The 23,454-nt window shown below is 59.3% G+C and overlaps 1 protein-coding gene across 2 annotated transcripts in view; it reads right to left on the bottom strand.

Moving 5' to 3' along the window:
* Nucleotides 1-22,697, bottom strand: part of NOS1AP (nitric oxide synthase 1 adaptor protein) — a 51,742-nt gene extending 29,045 nt beyond the window's left edge. For both annotated transcript variants that reach the window (XM_054165283.1, XM_054165284.1), the window contains exons 1-2: nt 22,529-22,697; nt 7,235-7,306 (exon numbers count right to left, since the gene is read on the bottom strand). In XM_054165283.1, the coding sequence (XP_054021258.1) occupies nt 7,235-7,306; nt 22,529-22,633 (177 nt within the window). In that variant the 5' untranslated portion in view covers nt 22,634-22,697. The remainder of the gene's footprint in view (nt 1-7,234; nt 7,307-22,528) is intronic.
* Nucleotides 22,698-23,454: the final 757 nt, after the last annotated feature.

Here is a 23,454-nt window from a genome sequence, read left to right as displayed (position 1 = left end):
TCTCTTTCAAGCCCTGCTCCAATTTCTGGCAGGGAGAGCCACGAATGATGGAAGGCAAAGAGGAAAATGCAAAGGGGCAGCCCTGGTACATGACCTAATGCTTTTCAGATCTCGCCCTGGCAGGAACAGGCCTCCCTCAGAAGCATTTTAATTAGAGGAGCTGAGATGTGCAGCAGGTGCTCTGCACAACACAACTCAGTGGCCAAAGCCATTCCCTTTTCACACCAGCCTGACTGTGCCTGTGGCTCGCAGAGGCTGCAGAGAAGCAAAACCCTCATCCTGCTTCAAAGCAGCTCCTTGAAATTCAGCACTTTTGCCAAGCTGCTAAAATAGAGCTCAGCTCTGTGAAGCAACACGAGCCCCACGGAAAGCAGAATGTACCTGAGAGAGTAGGAGGTGTGGAGCAGAGCAGGATGCTGCCACGCTTGCCAGGCCTCCTTGCTTCCAGCCTGCAAGGCTCCCTTGGCCGCCTCCCAGCAGCAGGCTTGCAGGGAGGCAGCTTTTGAGAGGTGCCCATCGAGGAACTCATCCTGCCTGGCACCACAGGCAGGCTGGGAGTCGAGCTGCAGCCAGCAGCCCAAAGCAGTGCAAAAAATAATCAATGAGGAAAGAGAATAGGGCTGGCTCCAGAGTCCCTGGAAGCACCACGTGGAGCCCCAGCCAGGCAGCACAGCCTGCGCTGGGACGGCCCAGAGGGAGACGGCTGCAGGGCTGCAGCGCTGCAGCTAAGCACAGAGAGCCCTGCCCGGGGCAGGGCTGCAGCTAAGCACAGAGAGCCCTGCCCGGGGCAGGGCTGCAGCTAAGCACAGAGAGCCCTGCCCGGGGCAGCGCTGCAGCTAAGCACAGAGAGCCCTGCCCGGGGCAGGGCTGCAGCTAAGCACAGAGAGCCCTGCCCGGGGCAGCGCTGCAGCTAAGCACAGAGAGCCCTGCCCGGGGCAGGGCTGCAGCTAAGCACAGAGAGCCCTGCCCGGGGCAGGGCTGCAGCTAAGCACAGAGAGCCCTGCCCGGGGCAGCGCTGCAGCTAAGCACAGAGAGCCCTGCCCGGGGCAGGGCTGCAGCTAAGCACAGAGAGCCCTGCCCGGGGCAGCGCTGCAGCTAAGCACAGAGAGCCCTGCCCGGGGCAGCGCTGCAGCTAAGCACAGAGAGCCCTGCCCGGGGCAGGGCTGCAGCTAAGCACAGAGAGCCCTGCCCGGGGCAGGGCTGCAGCTAAGCACAGAGAGCCCTGCCCGGGGCAGCGCTGCAGCTAAGCACAGAGAGCCCTGCCCGGGGCAGGGCTGCAGCTAAGCACAGAGAGCCCTGCCCGGGGCAGCGCTGCAGCTAAGCACAGAGAGCCCTGCCCGGGGCAGGGCTGCAGCTAAGCACAGAGAGCCCTGCCTGGGGCAGGGCTGCAGCTAAGCACAGAGAGCCCTGCCCGGGGCAGGGCTGCAGCTAAGCACAGAGAGCCCTGCCCGGGGCAGGGCTGCAGCTAAGCACAGAGAGCCCTGCCCGGGGCCCTGCCCGGCAGGGGCCATGCTGACGGGGCAGCGAGGGGGCAGCGAGGGGGCAGCGAGGGGGCAGCGAGGGGGCAGCGAGGGGGCAGCGAGGGGGCAGCGAGGGGGCAGCAAGGGGGCAGCGAGGGGGCAGCAAGGCCAAAGGGGGGGGGAAGGGAGGGCAAGGGGGGGGGGAGAGAGGGAGGGCAAGGGGGGGGGGAGAGAGGGAGGGCAAGGGGGGGGGAGAGAGAGGGAGGGCAAATGGAGGGGGGAATGGGGGGGGGGAAGGGAGGGCAAATGGGGGGGGGGAAGGGAGGGCAAATGGGGGGGGGGGAAGGGAGGGCAAATGGGGGGGGGGGAAGGGAGGGCAAATGGGGGGGGGGGAAGGGAGGGCAAATGGGGGGGGGGGGAAGGGAGGGCAAATGGGGGGGGGGAAGGGGGAAAAAGGGAGGCCAAAAGGAGGAAGGAAGGGGGGGGGAAGGAAAGGGAGACCAAAAGGAGGGAGGAAGGGAAGAGAAAAGGGAGGCCAAAAGGAGGAAGGGAGGGAAGAGAAAAGGGAGGCCAAAAGGAGGAAGGGGGGGGAGGAAAGGGAGGCCAAAAGGAGGAAGGGGGGGGAGGAAAGGGAGGCCAAAAGGAGGAAGGGGGGAAGAAAAAAAGGCTATTTTGCAGCTGGCTTAGGCACGTTAAGCTGAAGCCTTCAAGAGCTGAAGGTCCTTGTGGTTGGGAGGTAGCACCAGATGGGCTCTTAGTCTCCAGCACCACAAAAGCCTCTCCAGTAACTGGTGGACCCTTCCCAGACCACTCTTATGAGCTGCCAGCCACACTGCTCAAGGTTTGCCTGTGGCTGGCTCAGAGCAGAAAGCTGCTGGGCTGCTGCCTCCTAGCAAAGCCTTGGCAAGGAAGGTCCCCCCCAGGCTCACACCATCAGGAGAAGCTGGATGCAGCTGGAACAACCACTGCTGGGCTCAGGAGCTCCCAGGCCACTATCTGGATTTAGGGACTGGGTTTCGCCCCTTGCAGCCAGAAGGGGTCAAGAGGCCATTGGAAGGCAGATCTGCCCCAGCAGTTTCAGGCACAAAACAGCAGGGACCAGGATGAGGAGAAGCTGTTGTATGAGCACAGTCCCAGCAGACACTGGACAGGAACAGGAGTCCTGGCCTGATGTGCTCATCAGGGCTCTGCAGGAAGCCCAGAAGAGGTAGGCTTGGGAGGAAAGCTGCAGGAAATTGCTGTCCAAAGGCATCCTTGGCAGGGCTCATGTCCCATTCCACTGAGTGCTCTCAGGGCCAGAGATCTGCAGCAAGATGCAGAGCAAGGCAGGGCTGTGTCCCCAGCAAGACAAGCAGGCAGCCAGCTGGGCACCTCCCCCTCCCTCCTGGACCCCAGAATCTCAGGAATCCTCCCAAATCCTCCTCCTTCTGGACAGGAACTCCCTCTCCAGCCTGCACAGTCAGGATGGCACTGCCACCACCAGTCCTTCAGCAGGAGAGAGGAATCACAGAGTCAAATAGGTTGGCAAAGACCACAGAGATCACCCAGTCCAGCCTATGGAGGGGGAAGACATTCCTTCCTTGCACCCCAGCTCCTTGTGTAAGGTTCCTCTCAACCCAGAGGCAAGAGAGGGACCAGCTTTGGGCTCACAGCACACACCTCAGTCTGGAGGCACATTCTGCCCATGGCTGCTGCTCTGCTTTGCTCTTGGGAGAGCAGCACCAGGCTGGCAGAGGCCAGCCAGAGCAGGAATCTCAGCAATGCTGGCTATGCTGTGTCCTCCTCTCTGCCCCCAAAGGGTCAGGTCTCCCTCTAAAGAGGAAGCCAGGAGCAGCCAGGCCTCTGGTGCTCGCCCTCCAAGGCTTGGCTGCCAGAGCTGCTGCTGCTGGCCTGTGCCTCCCTGCCCCCAGCCCAGCACAGGCAGTTGTGGAGGCTGCCAGGGCACTGTCCCCATTGTGTCCCAGGCTGGCAGGCAGGATGCTTCCTCACTCTCTTTGCATCATGTACTAGGTACAGGCACAGCCCAGTGAGCAGGCAGATGATCCCTGTGCTCCCTTCCAACCCTGGCTGATACTGTGATACTAAAGCAGCACTGGGACAAGGGAGCAGAGGGGACAGCAAGGGTCCCCCAACCTGCCCCCCAGCAGCAGCTAAACTCAGCTCAGCCTGGGTCACAGCAGCCTCCCCTTAAACCAGGGACTGCATCAAACCCCACAGAGCCCTCAGGGGCAGCAGCTGCCTCACACAGCACAGGCAGGAGCACCGAGGCTTGCCCCTGAAGACCTGCCACTGCATGCTGTGTGTCTGAATGAGCTTATTCCTCCCCTGGCTTTCCCATGCCAGCGTTCTGGGATTGCTTTCCCCCTCAGAGGACATCACCACCCTCCTGCTTTCAGGAGGACAAACACTCCCTGACCTCCAGCCAAACTCAAGCCAGCCTCCAGCACCCAGCCAGCAAATGCCCCTCCAACACTGCAGCAGCCTCTTGCTTCTGGGTGCAGGGGGAAACAGGAGGGGTGCAAGTGTGAACCCCCCCATCAAGCCAAGCACCCTGGCACCCTCCTCAGGAGCAGCACCCTGTGACAGAGCAACAGACATTAAAAGCCTCTCTGGCAGAGCTGATCTGCAAGCTCAAGGCCTCTCAATGCCTTGCATCTCTCCTGCCTCACACTTCACAACACACTACTTCATTATTTCACCCTAATTTGTGTCCTGCCCCTGCCATTCAGAGCTTTATCTATGAATTTTCTAGATGCTGGTAAAGTTTATATCTATATATAGGTCATCAAGGATGCTTGGGGGTTTTGTTTGCTGTTATTTCCCCTCTGAGGCTTATTTAAGCCCTCAAAGCTGTGCCCATCCTCCCACAGGGATGTGGAGCTAGGAGATTTGGGGGCTGGAGCTGCATTCTTTCAGAAGTCTTCTCTTGAAAGGCAGCAAAGGAAAAGAGCTGTGTGGAGACTCACAGAGCTGCCAGGGTTGGAAGGGACCTCCAGGCTCAGCCAGCTCCAACCCCCTGCCATGGCCAGGGACACCTCACACCACAGCAGGTTGCTCACAGCCACCTCCAGCCTGGCTGCAAACACCTCCAGGCAGGAGGCTGCCACCACCTCCCTGGGCAGCCTGTGCCAGGCTCTCAGCTCTTGATTGCTGCTCTGCCTGGAGCCAAGGTGAGCAAACCTAACTCACAAGAGGCCTTCTCAACTTGTGCACCCAGCCACCACATTAACCACTGCTGAGAGGAGAAGGCAGCAGGCAGGAAAGCTGCTGGGAGAAGTCCACCACCTGTTTGTGCCCCAAAAGCTTGAAACAGCAGAGCCCTGCAATCCCTGTCCTTGAGCTCTGATACTCCCCTCCTCAGGGGATGACACTCCTCTCCCCTGGCAATCAGGAGACCAGATTACAGCAACAGCCTGCAGGAGAGGCTGAGAGGGGAGCAGGGCAACAGCCAAGCCTGGCTAGGGCTGCTCAGCCACAGGATCAGAGGATGTGAGGGGTTGGAAGGGACTTCCAAAACTCATCAAGTCTCCAACCCCCCCTGCCAGAGCAGGAGCAGAGAACCCAGCACAGGTCACACAGAACACATCCAGATGGGGCTGGGAAGGCTCCAGAGAAGGAGACTCCACAACCTCTCTGGGCAGCCTGCTCCAGGGCTCTGGGACCCTCCCAGTTCCTCCTCATGCTGAGCTGGAACCTCCTGTGCAGGAGCTGGATCCCATGAGGCCACCAGGCTGACAGCTCATCCATTACTCAGCCCCCTGTGAGCATCCTCAGCTCCCTGCAGTGCTGTTTCCAGGAGGGAGCCAGCCCTGGAAGGCAGAGCAGAACCCTCCTGTGACCCATGGGGCAGACCAAATTGCCTGTGGCCACACTGCCACAGGTGCCAGACCAAGGTCCAACCATTGCCCAAAGGGATGCTTTGTGCCTCAAGGAGTAAACCAAGCTTCTGCTGCTTTAAGCCCAGGGACAGTGAGCTCGGCAGGCCTGTGGCTTGCTCACCTCCCAGCTCAGCCTTGAACAGCTTCCAGTTGTGCAGGTGAGAGTGGAGAGCAGAGGAAAAGCTCATCTCCTGCCTCTCTGCCAAGCATTCTGTGGCGAGAGCACCCTGCATCCTGACTGGAAGTATTTTGGGAAGCCAGATGACTTCATTCCCAGCTGACATCCCCTGACCTACTCCTTGTTAAACAAGCTCACTGCTGCCCAGCCCAGGGCTCCTTACTCATCTCTGTGATCTGCACACTGGCAGCTACCAGGCACTAACCTGCTGCCCCAGCCAGGCAGCACCCAGATCCTCACACAGCTCAGGGCTTGGGCAAGCAGCAAAGCACAGACACAGCTCTTCCACAAGCAGCTCACAGGTACTTGAGTTGGGACTGGCACATGAGGGAATCCCCAAGATGCAGGCAGGCTACAGCCTCTACCTGGTGCCAGCAGCTCCATGCCACAGAATCACAGAGCTGTCAGGGTTGAAAGGGACCTCAAGGCTCAGCCAGCTCCAACCCCCCTGCCATGGCCAGGGACACCTCACACTGCAGCAGGTTGCTCACAGCCACCTCCAGCCTGGCTGCAAACACCTCCAGGAAGGAGGCTTCCACCACCTCCCTGGGCAGCCTGTGCCAGGCTCTCACCACCCTCCTGGGGAACAACTTCTTCCTCACATTCAATCTCAATCTCCCCATTTCTAGTTTTACTCCATCCCCCCCAGTCCTATCCCTCCCTGACACCCTCAGAAGCCCCTCCCCAGCTTTCTTGGAGCCCCCTGCAGATCCTGGAATGCCACAATGAGGTCTCCTGGGAGCCTTCTCCTCTCCAGTCTGCACAACCCCAACTCCCTCAGTCTGTCCTCATAGCAGCACAAGCACAGAGGTGGTCCTGAGGTACCTCTCAGGCTGCAGCTATCCCCAGCCACAGCACAGGGGATGCCCAGGCAACACAGGGCACAGGCAGTGCTGGGCATGCTCCCAGCCTGGTGGTGTGGCACCGGCAGGCACCACCCCCAGCTTACATGGAGATGTCAGCGGGGAGGAGGGCAGTGAAACACAGAGACTTATGAACCACAGAAATCACAGAATTAACCAGGTTGAAAAAGACCTCCAAGATCACCAAGTCCAACCAATGACCCAACCCTAACTAATCAACCAGACCATGGCACCAAGTGCCTCACCCAGGCTGCTCTTAAACACCTCCAGGGATGCTGATCCCACCCCCTCCCTGGGCTGCCCATCCCAATGGCCAATCTCTCTGTCTGGGAAGAACTTGCTAAGATCAAGTCTAAACTTCCCCTTGGCACAGCTTGAGACTGTGTCCTCTTGTTCTGGTGCTGGCTGCCTGGGAGAAGAGCCCAACCCCCACCTGGCTCCAACCTCCCTTCAGGGAGGTGTAGAGAGCAAGAAGGTCTCCCCTGAGCCTCCTCTTCTGCAGGCTAAGCAACCCCAGCTCCCTCAGCCTCTCCTCCCAGGGCTGTGCCCCAGACCCCTCCCCAGCTTTCTTGCCCTTCTCTGGACACCTTCCAGCAGCTCAACCTCTTTCCTGAACTGAGGAGCCCAGAGCTGGACACAGGACTCAAGGTGTGGCCTGAGCAGTGCTGAGCTCAGGGCAGGATGAGCTCCCTGCTGCTGCTGGCCACACTGCTCCTGCTGCAGGCCAGGATGAATAACACCCAGCAGATAACCTGAAGGACAGGATTGCTGCAAGAGGAGGGTGGAGGAGGAGAAGGAGGAGCGGTGGCCTCGCCGCCCCGGTGCCGGGGGCAGCAGCAGCCCGCGCACACTCACCCTGATGCGCCGCATGGCCGTCACGATCTCCACCCTGCTGTTGGGCCGCGGCACATCCAGGCTCCCGATGTACTGCAGGGGACAGAGAGAACATTGGTCAAGTCCTGACAGTGCTGGAAAGCTCACAGACCCCCCCTGACATCCCAGCAGGGAACCCAAGGTCACTGTAGAGGAACAGGTGGTGTGCTGGGTTGAATCATAGAACAGCCAGGGCTGGAAGGGACCCCAAGGCTCAGCCAGTCCCAACCCCCTACCATGGCCAGGGACACCTCACACCACAGCAGGTTGCTCACAGCCACCTCCAGCCTGGCTGCAAACACCTCCAGGCAGGAGGCTGCCACCACCTCCCTGGGCAACCTGTGCCAGGCTCTCACCACCCTCCTGGGCAACAACTTCTTCCTCACATCCAATCTCAATCTCCCCATTTCTAGTTTTGCTCCATCCCCCCCAGTCCTATCCCTCCCTGACACCCTCAAAAGTCCCTCCCCAGCTTCCTTGGAGCCCCCTGCAGATCCTGGAAGGCCACAATGAGGTCTCCTGGGAGCCTTCTCCTCTCCAGCCTGCACAACCCCAACTCCCTCAGTCTGCCCTCAGAGCAGAGCAGCTCCAGCCCTCTGCTCCTCCTCATTGAGATTCCCTCCCAACATCAAATCTCCAGAGCAGCTCAGCTGGGAGGCAGATGAAGCTCCATCTACAAGCAAAACTACAACCTAAAATACAGCATGCAATGAGAATGGGCAAAAAACACAAAGGATTTACCATTTATAAGCACAAGAGAACCCCCTGGACAAAAACCTGGGGGTTACCAATGGCTTCCCCCTGCCACATGGGACACGAGAAAGAGCAGAGAGTTGCTGCCAGTACTTAGCCACGGAGCAGCAATGCAGCCAAGGTCAGCAGAGCCAGCAGAAGCCAGAGCTGGCATCTGCCAGAGCAGAGGGAGCAAAAAGAGAGTGAGTTAGTGCACAACACTCACTTGGTGTTAGCTATGTGCCCAAGGAGATTGCTCAGACCTTACAAGCCCTGTGAGGAGAGGCTGAGGGAGCTGGGGTTGCTTAGCCTGCAGAAGAGGAGGCTCAGGGGAGACCTTCTTGCTCTCTCCAACTCCCTGCAGGGAGGTTGGAGCCAGGTGGGGGTTGGTCTCTTCTCCCAGGCAAGCAGCACCAGAACAAGAGGACACAGTCTCAAGCTGTGCCAGGGGAGGTTTAGGCTGGAAGTGAGGAGGAAATTCTTCCCAGCAAGAGAGATTGGCCCTTGGGATGTGCTGCCCAGGGAGGTGGTGGAGTCCCCAGCCCTGGAGGCGTTTAAGAAGAGCCTGGATGTGGCCCTTGGAGCCACGGTTTAGTTGTCAGGAGGTGTTGGGTGCTAGCTTGCACTTGATGATCTCTGAGGTCTTTTCCACCCTTGTTGATTCTATGATCATTTTCCCTTTTGACATCCAGTGGCAATTTGTTTGCATTCCACCACTTCCTCCTCAAGCCCTGTGGGAGATGTTCCCGGCACAGCCTGAACCTGCCGCGGGGGCATTCAGCCTGCCCCACCTGCCGCCTCAGCACACCGCCCACCGCGAAGCTGCTGCCTCACCACCACCTTCCAAGGCTTCCTCAGCCTTTATTCTCACAACAAATTAACTTCAGCAGCCAGGCCAGCAAGCCTCACTCATTGTTGCCATGACCAAAGGACGCAGGTCCAGCCAACGTCCCCTCGGCTGCACTGAGTCATCTGTTACAGACCTGGATATCAGAAGAGTCCTAAAATAGCTGGGGCAATCTGTCCTGTGCTTGGGCCCATTGCTGCTCAGTGACAGCCCTGCCAAAACCCCTTGGCTGGGCTTTTTTTTGCAGCAGTGCTGAGCCTCCAGGCCAAGCCTGCAGAATAAAGGAGCTGCTCTGCTATTCAGAGGGGACCAAAGGCAGCGGCACCGCGACCCAGCACGGAGAGCGGCCGAACAAAAACCCTTTTTGAAGATAAAATGGAAGAGGGCAGATTCAGAAGAAGGATCAGAAAACAGACAAGCAATGAAGAGTCAAAGCTGAGTGTTAAAACCATGTAGTTAGAAGAAAAGCTCTCTGAGGCTATTTACCAGCCCCCTGTGCTCCCACGCTTCGGCCCAGCACCGGCGCTGACGTAACCCGCGGCGGCACAACGAGGGCACCGAACCCGGCAGGGCTACGTGCTGCTGGGAACATGGCCACAAGCTCTGCTGCCACCAAAACCCAGGGCCCTGCTCCCAGGTGGCAGCTCTAATTTGGGTGCTTAAATGGCTGAAGGTGTGCTGGGAGTGAGGGCACAAGCAGGGGCTGCAGAGAGGAGTTTCGCCTCGCTCAGCACGGCTGCAGGACTCCTGGCTCCTCTCTGCTGGGACACTGCTGCCACCCCTACGGAGGGCAGAGCACAGGGGCTGGGTGACCACTCCTGAGCTATTTACCAGCCCCCTGTGCTCCCACTCCTCAGCTCAACACCAGCACCGATGTAACCCACAGCAGCACAACAAGGGCACCAAACCCGGCAGGGCTACGTGCTGTTGGGACCATGGCCACAACCTCTGCTGCCACCAAAACCCAGGGCCCTGCTCCCAGGTGGCAGCTCTAATTTGACTGCCTAAACAGCTGAAGGTGTGCTGGGGGTGAGGGCGCAAGCAGGGGCTGCAGAGAGGAGTTACATCTCACTCACCTGGCTCCTCTCTGCTGGGACACTGCTGCCACCCCTACTGAGGGCAGAGCACAGGGGCTGGGTGACCACACCTGAGCTTCATGTGTGTGTGCTGGCCTGGACAGCCCTCCTTGCTAACCCTCTGTGCTTGCACCCCAAACTCAAGGAGCTCCCCACTCAGTGCAGGACCCCCAGCTGCGTGGCTGCTGCCCCGGCTGCAGAGGGAGGCAGGCGACCGGCACCAGGCAGTGGGTGCTGAGAGGAGATGTAAAGAAAGAGGATATAAAAATAAACAGCCAACAGCTGGCACGTTCATCATGTGCTGAGCAGGCTGCCACGGGGCAGGGCAGCTTTATGTAACCAGGAATTAAAGGCCACACTGCAGGCTGCTGGCACAGGCAGCATCAACTGCCCAGAGCCCAGGCGCCGAACGGAAGCACAAGTGCAGCTCTTGGTTCAGCGTGCAGTCACATCCCTGAGCAGAGCCTGTCTGCCCCTTCAGATGTTCAGGCTGTACTAAGAGAGAGAGACTTTGACATCAATCCATTCCCTTGGCTTATATGAGGTCTGGAAGCCATCAGAGAAAAGCAGGAGACAAGGAGGAGGGCAGGGGCAGCCAGAGCACTGGGCACACAGTCACCATGCAGCACGTAAGGAAGAGACCTTGCCCCATCTCCCCCTGCCAGGCAAGCATCTTGGATCACAGGAGGTCAGGGGCTGGAAGGGACCTTCAAAGATCATCCAGTCCAAGCCCCCTGCCAGAGCAGGACCACAGAAGCCAGCACAGGTTGCACAGGAACACATCCAGATGGGTGCACAGCAATTCCCCCTCCAAGCATCCCCACAGCACTATGCTGCCAGTGACCACTCAGCACTGCAAGGGAAACTGGAGAGCTCACACGAGGAGAAGGGCAGCGTTTGGCAGCCAGAGGATGACTGCCTGCCAGCTCTTCCCAACAGCAGGAGGTCACCACTGCTGCAGGGGGCAACACCTCCCTTCACCCCACATTTCCTTCCCCAGGTGAGCAGAGAGCACAGCCATGGGCAAGGACAGAGCAAGCAGGGGCAGCTATCAGCTGGGCAAGAGGGGGCTCCATCCACTGCTGGCTCCCACAGCCACAGGAGTTCAAGCAGTGCTGGCCTCCTGGCTGATGACCACAACCTTGGTCAGCAGTGACTCTCAGTCATGCCTGGAACAGACTTGTTTGTGAGCCCAGCAGGGCTGGGCTTCCCCATAAGCACTGCTCCAGGTCTGGAGCCTCTGCTGCAAGAAAGATCTGTTGGTGCTGGAAGGTGTCCAGAGAAGGGCCATGAGGAGGAGCAGAGGGCTGGAGCTGCTCTGCTGTGAGCACAGACTGAGGGAGTTGGGGTTGTGCAGCCTGGAGAGGAGAAGGCTCCAAGGAGACCTCATTGTGGCCTTCCAGGATCTGCAGGGGGCTGCAAGAAAGCTGGGAAGGGACTTTTGAGGGTGTCAGGGAGTGATAGGACTGGGGGGGATGGAGCAAAACTAGAAATGGGGAGATTGAGATTGGATGTGAGGGAGAAGTTGTTGCCCATGAGGGTGGTGAGAGGTTGCCAGGGAGGTGGTGGCAGCCTCCTGCCTGGAGGTGTTTGCAGCCAGGCTGGAGGTGGCTGTGAGCAACCTGCTGTGGTGTGAGGTGTCCCTGGCCATGGCAGGGGGTTGGAGCTGGCTGAGCCTTGAGGTCCTTTCCAACCCTAACAATTCTGTGATTCTATAAGCAAGTGAAAGAAGAGAAACCAGACCCCACTGGGCAGCAGCTCCTTGGATGGCCCTCCTGGGAAACTGCAGCAGCAGTAGGAATGCCTTGTTCCATGCCCCTTTACTCAGCTGTTCCCCTCCCAGTCCAAGGAGCTCAGGTCACAAAGGCTGCAGGATTTGCTTTTGCTACCAAACCCAAGCTCCACAGCTTCCTGCTGCATCCCACCTCCCACAGGACCATGGCCCCCAGATCCCACAGCACCTCCAGCCCCAGTGTGGGCTCACTTCACACAGTTGCTGTGCTCACAGCTCCAAGCACACCCACCTCTCCCCAGCTCTGCAGGCAGGTATCTATCTATCTAGTTATTTTTTTGCCTGTTTCCTCAAACTCAGCAGATGGACAAAGCCTCCCTAGATTACTTTTTGCCTTGGGGGCAGAAACCATACACAGGAACTGCACTGCAGAGGGATAGACCCTTCCCAGGGTGGTGAGATCGCCTCAAAAATGTGGACTTGGAGGCTGATCTTCTGCTTCCCAAGGGAGGAGAGGAGGGGTGGGCTGAGCAACCATCTGTGCTTACCAGGGATTGCAGGTACAAGCACACTGAGGGCCAGTCCTGCTTTGCTCTCCTCCAGCCCCTAGCATTGACTTTCATTGTGGGAAGAGGTGTGGGGCACAGGCAGGCAGGGATCAGCAAAGCAGCTGGAGCCTTCAGGGTGCAGGACTAACCCCTTGCCCCATCCCAGCGCTGAGACTCAGCTCTCCAGCCCCCAGGCAGAAGCCCCAGGGACCCCTGAGCTCCCAGACCACAGGGAAGGGCTTGTGCTGTCCTCCAGTATCTGTGTGCCCCAGCCAAAGTGCCAGGCGTGGTGGTGGCCCTGTTCCCTTGGGCCAGTGCCCGTGCCAGCAAGCTGACCCCACGGGAGAAGGAGGGGCTGAGGCTGAGCCCAGGGAGGAGAAACCTTGGTGGCCAGGACAAAAGGAAAGAAAATAAAGCTGTGTGAAAGAGAGCTGACAAAGACAGCAAAGCCATGAAAGAACCCACCCTGCCCAAGCCCCCCGGGGGACTGAGGGGGAAGCCAGATGGACCTGTGCAGGACACAGCTCTCCCAGAGAGCTGCCTCCAGAGCTTCCCGGGGCGGGGGAGGCGCCAGAGGTGAAGCCCCCCACTTGCACCCAAGAACCAGGAGGGATTAGAGGGTCACCAGTCTGTGCTCTGAAGATGAAGGGCACAGCTGGCTGGGTGAGGGCAGTTCCAGGCAGCCCCCTCCTCCCTGGCCCAATTAGGAGGAGGAAGGCCACCCGCTCTGTGCGGCAGTGAATGGGCAGCCAAGGGGGTCCCTCCTGCCACCAGGAGCTCTGGCAGCCCCACAAAGGCAGCCCTCACTGTGCAAGCAGCCACAGCTACAGCCTCTACCATCCAGCAGCACAAAGCACCTATTCTGAAGGGTGCTTTTGGCCCCCCAAGCGCCCTGCTGCTCCCCATCCCCGTGTGTGGGACTCAGGATTCCATTCATCCTTCCCAGGGCAGCCTCTCTCCCTGCCATGCCCAGGGCTTGGAGGCCATCATCCATTGGGCTCCTCAGCATCTGAAGGGGGCTTGCTTGCTGCACCCCTCCCATTCAGACAGGGTCCCCATGGCTCCTCAGCATCTGAAGGGGGCTTGCTTGCTGTACCCCTCCCATTCAGACAGGGTCCCCTGGGCTCCTCAGCATCTGAAGGGGGCTTGCTTGCTGCACCCCTCCCATTCAGACAGGGTCCCCTGGGCTCCTCAGCATCTGAAGGGGGCTTGCTTACTGCACCCCTCCCATTCAGACAGGGTCCCCTGGGCTCCTCAGCATCTGAAGGGGGCTTGCTTGCTGTACCCCTCCCATTCAGACAGGGTCCCCTGGGCTCCTCAGCATCTGAAGGGGGCTTGCTTGCTGCACCCCTCCCATTCAGACAGGGTCCCCTGGGCTCCTCAGCATCTGAAAGGGGCTTGCTTGCTGCACCCCTCCCATTCAGACAGGGTCCCCTGGGCTCCTCAGCATCTGAAGGGGGCTTGCTTGCTGCACCCCTCCCATTCAGACAGGGTCCCCATGGCTCCTCAGCATCTGAAGGGGGCTTGCTTGCTGCACCCCTCCCATTCAGACAGGGTCCCCTGGGCTCCTCAGCATCTGAAGGGGGCTTGCTTGCTGCACCCCTCCCATTCAGACAGGGTCCCCTGTGTGTCCCAGTGACTGCTGGAAGGAGCCCTCAGACAGCCCACATGATGCACCCTCCAGCCCATGGCTTACAGAGACCTTCCCAGTTTAGGAACCTGCCAGCTCTCCCCAGGTGACAGCTGATAAAACCCCAGCAAAAGACAGGAGAGCATTTTGCCAAGCACTCTGAACAAGTCACCCAGTTTCTTGGCTCCCTGGGAGGCTGTTTAATATTGCTCCTTCTCTGTTCTGTCAGAAATCCATTCCCTTGAGGAGCTGCTTTCTCTGTGGCAGCAGCTGGCAGGGATTCCCACAAAACCAAAGGCCAACTGCACCCCTGGCAGGGGGAGGCATTCCAAGGGCTGTTGCTGGGTGGTGGGCAGCAAAAGCCTGCCCAGAGAGGAGATGCCAGCCTGCCCAGGGAGGCACAACACTGCTCTGCCAGTCCAACCCACGTGCAAAGGTCAGGGTTGAATCATACCCAGCTCGCAGGGCAGCCCTCGCTGGCTGGCTGCCACCTTGCCAGCTTCGAAAGCTGCCCTGAGTCAGCCACGGGTGAGGAACCACTGCTTCTGCAGAGGAGACACCTGGGCACCAGCCCCACCGTGGAGCATCCCCCCATGGGCCACCCAGCCTCCCCAGGACCAGGAGAGCCTCATCTGAGAAGGGGCTCCTGCACCCAGGCTGGGGAAGGGTTACTGGAGCCAGGCAGGAGGCATCAGATATGGGATGTCAGAGTCCCAACATGGCACAGAATCTACCAGGCTGGAAGAGACCTCCAAGATCACCAAGCCCAACCAATCCCCCAACCCTAACTAACCAACCAGACCATGGCACTGAGTGCCTCACCCAGGCTGCTCTTAAACACCTCCAGGGATGCTGACCCCACCCCCTCCCTGGGCAGCCCATTCCAAGGGCAATCTCTCTGTCTGGGAAGAACTTCTTATACATAGAATAAACCAGGTTGGAAGAGACCTTCAAGATCATTGCGTCCAACCCATCAACCAATCCAACCAATCAACTAATCTTCTTCACCTCCAGCCTAAACCTCCCCTGGCACAGCTTGAGACTGTGTCCTCTTGTTCTGGTGCTGGCTGCCTGGGAGAAGAGCCCAACCCCCACCTGGCTCCAACCTCCCTTCAGGGAGTTGCAGAGAGCAAGAAGGTCTCCCCTGAGCCTCCTCTTCTGCAGGCTAAGCAACCCCAGCTCCCTCAGCCTCTCCTCCCAGGGCTGTGCCCCAGACCCCTCCCCAGCTTTCTTGCCCTTCTCTGGACACCTTCCAGCAGCTCAACCTCTTTCCTAACCTGAGGAGCCCAGAACTGGACACAGGACTCAAGGTGTGGCCTGAGCAGTGCTGAGCACAGGGCAGGATGAGCTCCCTGCTCCTGCTGGCCACACTGCTCCTGCTGCAGGCCAGGATGCCATTGGCCAATTGGCCACCTGGGCACACTGCAGGCTCACGTTCAGCTGCTGCCACGAGTCCAGGGCAGCCTGAGGCCACGCAGGGTACTGAGATGTTGGCCCTGTGACACATGGCAGCACCAGCAGGCGAGGGCCGGAGTGCCTGGGCAGCAGTCCCCAGCCAGGCACCCCAAGTTTCCCCAGTGCCAGGGGAACACCCTGCCCGCCTGCAGCCTGCCTGATAAGGGCTCCTCGGCCGCCGCCCTCAGGGGAAGCAAGGAGCAATCCAGCTCCCGGGACTGGCTGCCCAGGGCTCCTGCTCTGCACTTGCCCATGCGTGGCCTCTGCCCGGGGAGCTGAGCTGGCACAGCCCCAGCTCTGCCCTGCCCCCCAGGAACACGCAGCCCCGCCGGCCGGAACGTGGGCAAGGTTACTCAGCCAGCGGTGGCGTGTGCCCCGCAGCCAAAGGGTACAGAGCAGCCAAAGGGTACAGAGCAGCCAGGGGCCAGCTGACTGCAATGGAAAAAGGCACTGGCTTGCCAGCCTCAGCCTGGCAGGGGGGGGCAGAGGGCTCAGTCTTGGAAAAGACCTTTGAGATCATCCAGTCCAACCTCTCACCCAACACCATCTGATCAACTCAACCATGGCACCAAGTGCCTCAGCTAGGCTCTTTTCAAACACTTCCAGCGTCCTCTCTCAGTGGGGCTCTGCACTCTGAGGACACAGGGGTGACCCCAGGCCAGGGAGTTTAACACAGCACGTCAGACTAGGTCTGTGGTGACAGGTTGGACTCGATGATCTTTGAGGTCTCTTCCAACCTTGGTGATACTGTGATACTCCTCCAGAGCTCAGTCAGCAGGCAATAAAACAGGGACACCTCAGGCCAGGCTGCACTGGCTGATACCCCAGGGATTTCAGCCCTCACTCGCCTGCTGCTCCTGGAAGCACTTGCCCTGCCCGGGAGCTGAGCAGGGGCTTGAGCACCACCGACACAGACCTCTGAGGATCCCAAGACGAGACCCTGGCACCCACCAGAGCCATGTGCTCAGCACCCACCCTCCTCTCTCACCAGCCAGAACATGGCTCACTCGGTAAGGAGAGCTCCCTGCGCAGTGGGATGCAGCCCTGGAGCAGGGACAGAGGGCAGGGAGCGAGCAGGTAGGCAGGAAAGGGGAAGCGTTCCCATGCCGGCGGAGCAGGGCTGCCCCCGATCCGTACCCCTCCCAGCCTGGCCACCCACAGCTGCCCCTGTGGCAGGGGCTGAGCCTCCTGCATTTACACCCAGCTACAGCCTTCCTGCACGGGATGCACAGGGGCAGAATGCTCCCAGCAGGCAGAAGGCAGGACGGGAAGCATCCCATCCCTGCCAGCTCTTCCCAGGGACCTTGTGGCATCTGCCGAGCCCACGCAGCGCCCGGCTGGGACCTGCAGTCTGGGCACAGGCAGCTTTGCCAAATCTCCCCCTGGCAGAGAGATTTTTTTTTGCTAAGAGCTTCACCAAGCAGCCTGTGAACCAACTTCACAAGTACAGCAGAAATATGCCACTGTTGCAGGCAGGAACTTTTGTGGCACTGGGGAAGGTTATTTATAGCCTTGAGCAAGCAATCCTGAGCTCAATCACACTGCAGCTTTGCCCCGGGCTGAGCAGCCCTGACACTGCACACCATGCTGCAGAGCTGCCAGCACCAACAGCCCCCAAAGAACGCTGCTGAATCTCTCCCAGCCAGCTAAAGAGGTGCAGAGCTTCACACAACCTGTCTGTACTGACTCCACAGCCCTCTGGCGAAGCCAACCTCACTAGGAAGGGAGCCTGAAGAAGCAGAGGAGCCCCAGATCAGTGCTGCTTGCAACCCAGCTCAGAGAATTGTTAGGGTTAGAAGGGACCTCAAGGCTCAGCCAGTTCCAACCCCCTGCCATGGCCAGGGACACCTCACACCACAGCAGGTTGCTCACAGCCACCTCCAGCCGGGCTGCAAACACTTCCTGCCAGGAGGCTGCCACCACCTCCCTGGGCAGCCTGTGCCAGGCTCTCACCACCCTCCTGGGGAACAACTTCTTCCTCACATCCAATCTCAGTCTCCCCATTTCTAGTTTTGCTCCATCCCCCCCAGTCCTATCCCTCCCTGGCACCCCCAAAAGTCCCTCCCCAGCTTTCTTGGAGCCCCCTGCAGCTCCTGCAAGGCCACAATGAGGTCTCCTGGGAGCCTTCTCCTCTCCAGCCTGCACAACCCCAACTCCCTCAGTCTGTGCTCACAGCAGAGCAGCTCCAGCCCTCTGCTCCTCCTCGTGGCCCTTCTCTGGACACCTTCCAGCCCCTCCAGATCCTTGTTGTAAGAGGGGCTCCCTTCAAATGCTTCTATGTATGATCCCTAGGTACAGCAGGGTGCACAAAGGAGCAGGAACACACAAGCTTGGTGTTCCCCTGAGGCTGTAATTCTTGTCCTGATAAACAATTTATCTTTGCAAGAGCCAGCAGGCACTGCCAGGGCTTGCAGCCTCGGGAAGGCAGTGGGCAGGGGAGCTGGAGGGGTTCATAGGAAGGCACAGACTGCATCAGACTAAAGTTTCCTTCATGCCCCATCTCCAAACATAGCCAGCAGCAGATGCTCGGTTCAACTGCGCTTTCCCACGCACGGAAGCAGAGAAAAGCACTGACAAACATGAGAGAAAAATGCCTGCTTGCCAAGCTCCCTGAAGAAAGAGGGGGGAAAAAAACCCAACCACCACCCCAACCACCCAAAAATAATAAATCACCTGCTGCCCAGAAGAACCCTCCCCAGCCTCCATCCCTGCCTTTATCTGCAAACAGGTCTGCTATCAGGAACACCGAGATCCAGCACACCACGGCCCAGCCCATGGCAGCTCTGAGGTCCTTGCACCCCTCTGCCCCTCCGTGGGGAGCCTCTGGGAGCAGAGTAAGATGACTCAGGACTGAGGCTACTTCCAAATGAGAGCTATTTGCTAAGAGGGACCTGGCTCTGGACCACATCTCCAGGGCAAGAGGAATTTCTTGCTGATTTCCAGGATCTGCAGGGGGCTCCAAGAAAGCTGGGGAGGGACTTCTGAGGGTGTCAGGGAGGGACAGGACTGGGGGGGATGGAGCAAAAGTAGAAATGGGGAGATTGAGATTGGATGTGAGGAAGAAGTTGTTCCCCAGGAGGGTGGTGAGAGACTGGCAGAGGTTGCCCAGGGAGATGGTGGAAGCCTCATCCTCATCCCTGGAGGTTTCTGTAGCCAGGCTGGAGGTGGCTGTGAGCAACCTGCTGTAGTGTGAGGTGTCCCTGGCCATGCAGGGGGGTTGGAACTGGCTGAGCCTTGAGGTCCCTTCCAACCCTGGTGATTCTATGATTTTGAGGAGGACCAGCCCAGCAAGCTCCCTACAATGGCTGCAGTGACAGGAGGCAGTGACAGTTTCCCTGCACAAGCCCAGCAGCACCCAGCACCCCTGCACTCAGACAGGGGCTCTGGCACTCCAAGGACAGGCTCTACCACCCTGTTCAATGCCCTCTATGTGCAGATCTCTCTGGAGGTGTGGGAGCAGCCCGAGTCACGACTCCTGAAGGGCTGGTGTTGCACAAGCTGCCTCTTGGGGTTTGTCCTGCAGCACCAAGGCTTGGGGAAGATAAGGACTAATCTGACATCCCCTTCTTCCTCATCTTGACTGGAAGAGCTGTGCTGGGTGGAGAGGTGGAGGAGGACAGGAGGTGTCTTTGCTCTCTACACATTCCTTTACTGAACCAGAAAAATCACTGCACAAGTGGGAATCTCTGTCCTCCCCCCTGCACCAGGCTGCAGCTCCCAGCTCTCCTGCCAAAAGCCTCAGCTAACCCAAGAGGCCAGGCTGCTGATTTTCTCCAAAGACCCAGACCACAAGACTCAGAAGAAAACAAATGCCCTGCCTACACCCTTGGAGCCAGCTCCTTCGATTCCCAGCAGCCTGACCCGAGGCGCAGAGGGGTTGGGTGCCAAGAGAGGCACCCAGGGAAAAACATCCCCAAGTGTGCAATGCATTGCTGCTCCTGCAAACATGGAGGGGGAAATTCCAGCTACTGGAGTGATCTCCAGAGAATGGATTAACATAATCCTCTGAGGACACTGCTCAGGCTGGGTGCCCCTGTGCCAGGGCACATGGCTGCCAAGTGGCTTCACTGGGATGAAGTGGATGAGCCAGCAGTGAGCCGAGGTGGCCAAGAAAGCCAAAGGCATCCTGGCTGGGGTCAGCAATGCTGTGGCCAGCAGGAGCAGGGAGGGGATTGTCCCCTGGCACTCAGCTCTGGGGAGGCCACACCTGGAGTGTGGTGTCCAGGCTTGGGCAGCTCAATCCCAGAGAGATGTGGAGGTGCTGGAGCCAGGGCAGAGCAGGGCAAGGAAGCTGGGAAGGGCCTGGAGGATAAATCTGATGAGGAGAGACTGAAGGAGCTGGGGATGGTTAGTGAGGAAAAGAGGAGGCTGAGGGAGACCTCATTGCTGTCTACAGCTCCCTGCAAGGACCTTGTGGAGAGGCTGCTGCTGGTCTCTGCTCACAGGCAATTAGTGACAGAACAGAGGGAATGGCCTCAAGCTGCCACTGGGGAGGTTCAGACTGGACAGGAGGAAGAATTTTGTGATGGCAAGAGTGGTCAGGGGCTGGAATGTGCTGCCCAGGGAGGTGGTGGAGTGCCCAAGCCTGGAGGTGTTGGAAGGTGGTTTGGCTGTGGTGCTTGGGGCTGTGGGTTAGGGGTGAGCCTTGCAGAGCAGGGCTCTGGGCTGGACTTGGTGATGCCTTGCCAGCAGTGCTTGCTTCAGAGTGAGGTCCAGTGCTCTGTGCTTGAAAAAGGCCTAAGCCCTGTCTGTCTGCAGGCCACCCACCACAGGAAGCCAGGAGTGCTTGGGGGAAAGGCAAGGGGGACAACAGCAGGGATGCCAGCAGCTCCTGATGACCTGAGACACGCACCGCACCCACCCCGTGTGCCATCTAAAGACAGCAGCAGACAGCCTGGGTGCTGTGTGAAAACACAGCCAGGCACTCAGACAATCAACCAGCACATACCAACGCAGGCTGCATCACTCCCCTGCAGCGAGCCCCAAGCAGGCTTCTCAGGAATCCCAGGCTGCCAGAGCAGAGAGCACTGATCCAGCTGCTGAGGGCTGCAACACCAGGACCCCCACTGCCTGTGCTGTCAGCAATCCCAGGAGGAGTTTAGGAGACAGGCCTGCAAGTCAGAATTGTCAGGGCTGGAAGGGACCTCAAGGCTCAGCCAGTGCCAACCCCCCTGCCATGGCCACCTCACACTACAGCAGCTTGCTCACAGCCACCTCCAGCCTGGCTGCAAACACCTCCAGGGATGAGGATGAGGCTTCCACCACCTCCCTGGGCAGCCTGTGCCAGGCTCTCACCACCCTCCTGGGGAACAACTTCTTCCTCACATCCAATCTCAATCTCCCCACTTCCAGTTTTGCTCCATTCCCCCCAGTCCTATCCCTCCCTGACACCCTCAAAAGTCCCAGCCCCCGAGATGAGCATTTTCCTTCTTTAATCTTCCCCCAGAGCTCCACTCCAAGTCAGAGCCTCTCAGTTCTGAGGCTGGCACTGGGTGCTGAAACCAGAGCCCCGCAGGGTTCAGCGCTCGGGATTCTCGTGGGTAAAAAGGAACTAAAGGAGTGTAAGCATTTAATTAATCTCCAGCAATCTAATGAAAGGACAGAGTTAATTGCCTAAGCCATCTGCATTTGGCATCTGGCATTAGGGGCTGCTGGAGGCACCCACAGATTCGGAAGCTGGGGGTTTTGTACAGCCTGTGCTTGGCAGGAGCGCGTGCCACAGGATACCAAACAAGAGAAAGAGAGGAGCTAACAAAGAGGAGCTAACGTGCTCCACTCCATTCATGCAGCCAGGCCAGCAGCATCCAAAAGAGATGAGCCAGGAGCAGACTGAAGGACAACCACCCCAATCCTCACCCCCCCAGGCCGAGCCAGCCAAAGCTGGCATGGAGGAGACACAGGGGATGCAGAAGGGCAGGCGCTCGGCAGCCTCCCCGCAGGTGAGGGGTGAGCAGGTGCTGGCAGTGGAACAGCCACTGGATCAAATGATCCAGGAGCAAAAGGCTGCAAAGCTGAACTGGAGCAGTCTCTCCCAGCAAACAGTTGCAAAGCAGGTTTAAGTTTGCTCTGTAAACAACTCCTCTGCTTTTCGCTCTCTGCAGCACGGTGCCTGTCGCTGGGCAGGCAATGGCCTCTGCAGAGGAACCCTTCCGGCCCTGGGGAAAGGGGGAAACAACACCTAGACCCCCTCCAGAAGCTGCAGCCTTGCCATGGGGGCACTTCATGTCAGGAGATGCCAAACCTGTGATTTATTTCTGCCCCCTCACCAGCAGATGTGCTCCGAGGACAACGGTGTGGGAGAGACGCCTGCCTGCCTCCCTGCCGCTCACAACTGCTTTACACCAGGTCGCTCCCCAGGTCAGCCTCACTTGAGTATCCCACCAGCGTGGTACAGTCCTGCTCCTTTGCTGCTCCCAGGGGATGCAGTTATGCTTCCCCTTTTCAAACGATCTCACGGCCAGCTGCTGCCAGTCAGCGCTACCTGCTCGGGGCTGGGCAGCGCAGCCCAACCGCCAGGCTGCTCCCAGCCTGCTGCGAGGTCGCCAAGCGCTCGGTCTCTGGGAAGCCACAGCCTGAGTGCAGCGAGATACTGAGAGGTCCCAGCAGCAAAAACATAAATAAACAGAAACCAAACCCAAAGAGCGCTTCCTGCCAAACTTGCCAGCAAGAATGGTTCTATATATGTAAGGAGAATCAGCACAAGCTTTTATTTTTGGGCTGGCAGCCCTGACCTCCTGCCCTCTCCCGCAAACGGCACGCAGCTCCTCCGTCCGCTCGCACGACGCCTTTACCCCATTCGAGAGGCACCAGGGTACAAGGGCATCCCGCAGCCACCACACCGGCACTCCAGAATTTCCCACGAGGCTAGAAACACAGAGCCAGAGCCCTCTGCTCTTTCCCAGCAAGATGCGCGCAGTCCCGGCTTCTCCCGGGCCAGCATTCCCAAGCAACACCACGCAGACCCAAGGAGAGATGCTGGGACGCGGAGGGATGTTCGAGTGAAGCAGCAGAGCGACCCTGCTCCGTCTGGCCACCTTCGACATCCTTGCGGGATGGGTAGGAAGCCTCACTCAACTCCTTCCCCCAAACTCAGCTGCAGAGCAAGCAATGCCAAGGGGGAAAGGCTACTGGGGAAAGTGGGGAGATGCCAGGGCGTGCAAAAAGAGAGATGGAAGACGAGGGGGATCGGGGGCGCAAGCGCTGGGCGGGGAACCTGCGGACTCCCCACCGGCCCCCGCTCCTCGCCCGCTGCCCACCTTGGCCTCGAAGCAGATGCCGTGCTGGAAGGCGTCCTCGTTGTGCAGGGGGATGCGGAGGTCGTGCCGGTCGTCCACCAGGTTGTACTTAGACTTCGCGGGCATGGCGGCCCCGAGGCGGCCGGGCTGCCCCTGCAGCGCGCCCGGCACCGCCGCCGCCGACCGCCGAACCTCCGCCCCTAGCACCGGCCGGCCCCGGGGCGGGGACGCGCCGCCGCGCAGCGCCGAGGAAGGGCGGGGAGGGGACAGGAGAAGGGCGGCTGCGAGCGCGGCTCTGCGCGGCCCCCTCCTCTTCCTTCGGGGAGGGGCAGGGCAGCAATAAAAGGGAGGGGAAGGCTCCGCTGACACCTAGTGCGCGGCGCCGGGTCTGCAGCCCGGCTCCGCCGGAGCTCGGGAAATGGAGGGGGTCCGGGAGAGGGAGGTAAAAATCACCCCGCAAGTGGTTATGGGGTGGGGGCCCAGCGGAGCCCCGGGAGCGCGAACGCCGAGCTGGCTCCCCCGGCACACACGCACCGCAAGCTCTGGGTTGGGAGCGGGGCCCGGGAGACAGATCTCTGCTTCTGGGCTTCCCCAAACACTGCTGCCAGCTCCGTCCAAATCTCCTGGGCGGCCACAAACACTGCCGCCAGCTCCATCCAAATCTTTCATCTCAACGCGGGACGTGAGGGAAATCCAGCAAGCCACACAACCCCCTCCGTCTGCTGCTTAACGAAAGGCCAGTCCCTGTGGCCAGATCCGACCCTTCTGTGCCCTACTGCATAAGAGCTAAAGACTGTGACATGAACAGGAGCTGACACTTGATCCACCTCTACTCTCACCAGAAAACCCAGCCTAAAGCTCGTGAAAAGAATTTGAGCACTTGCTGTGTGCTCTAAGATTTTTGTGTGCTGTAGTTTCTGGGTGTTTAAACCACAGGGCAGGTAAAA

Source organism: Dryobates pubescens, chromosome 11 (assembly GCF_014839835.1).
Source record: "Dryobates pubescens isolate bDryPub1 chromosome 11, bDryPub1.pri, whole genome shotgun sequence".
NCBI classification, from domain to species: domain Eukaryota; kingdom Metazoa; phylum Chordata; class Aves; order Piciformes; family Picidae; genus Dryobates; species Dryobates pubescens.
This window is presented reverse-complemented; position numbering and strand designations above follow the sequence as displayed.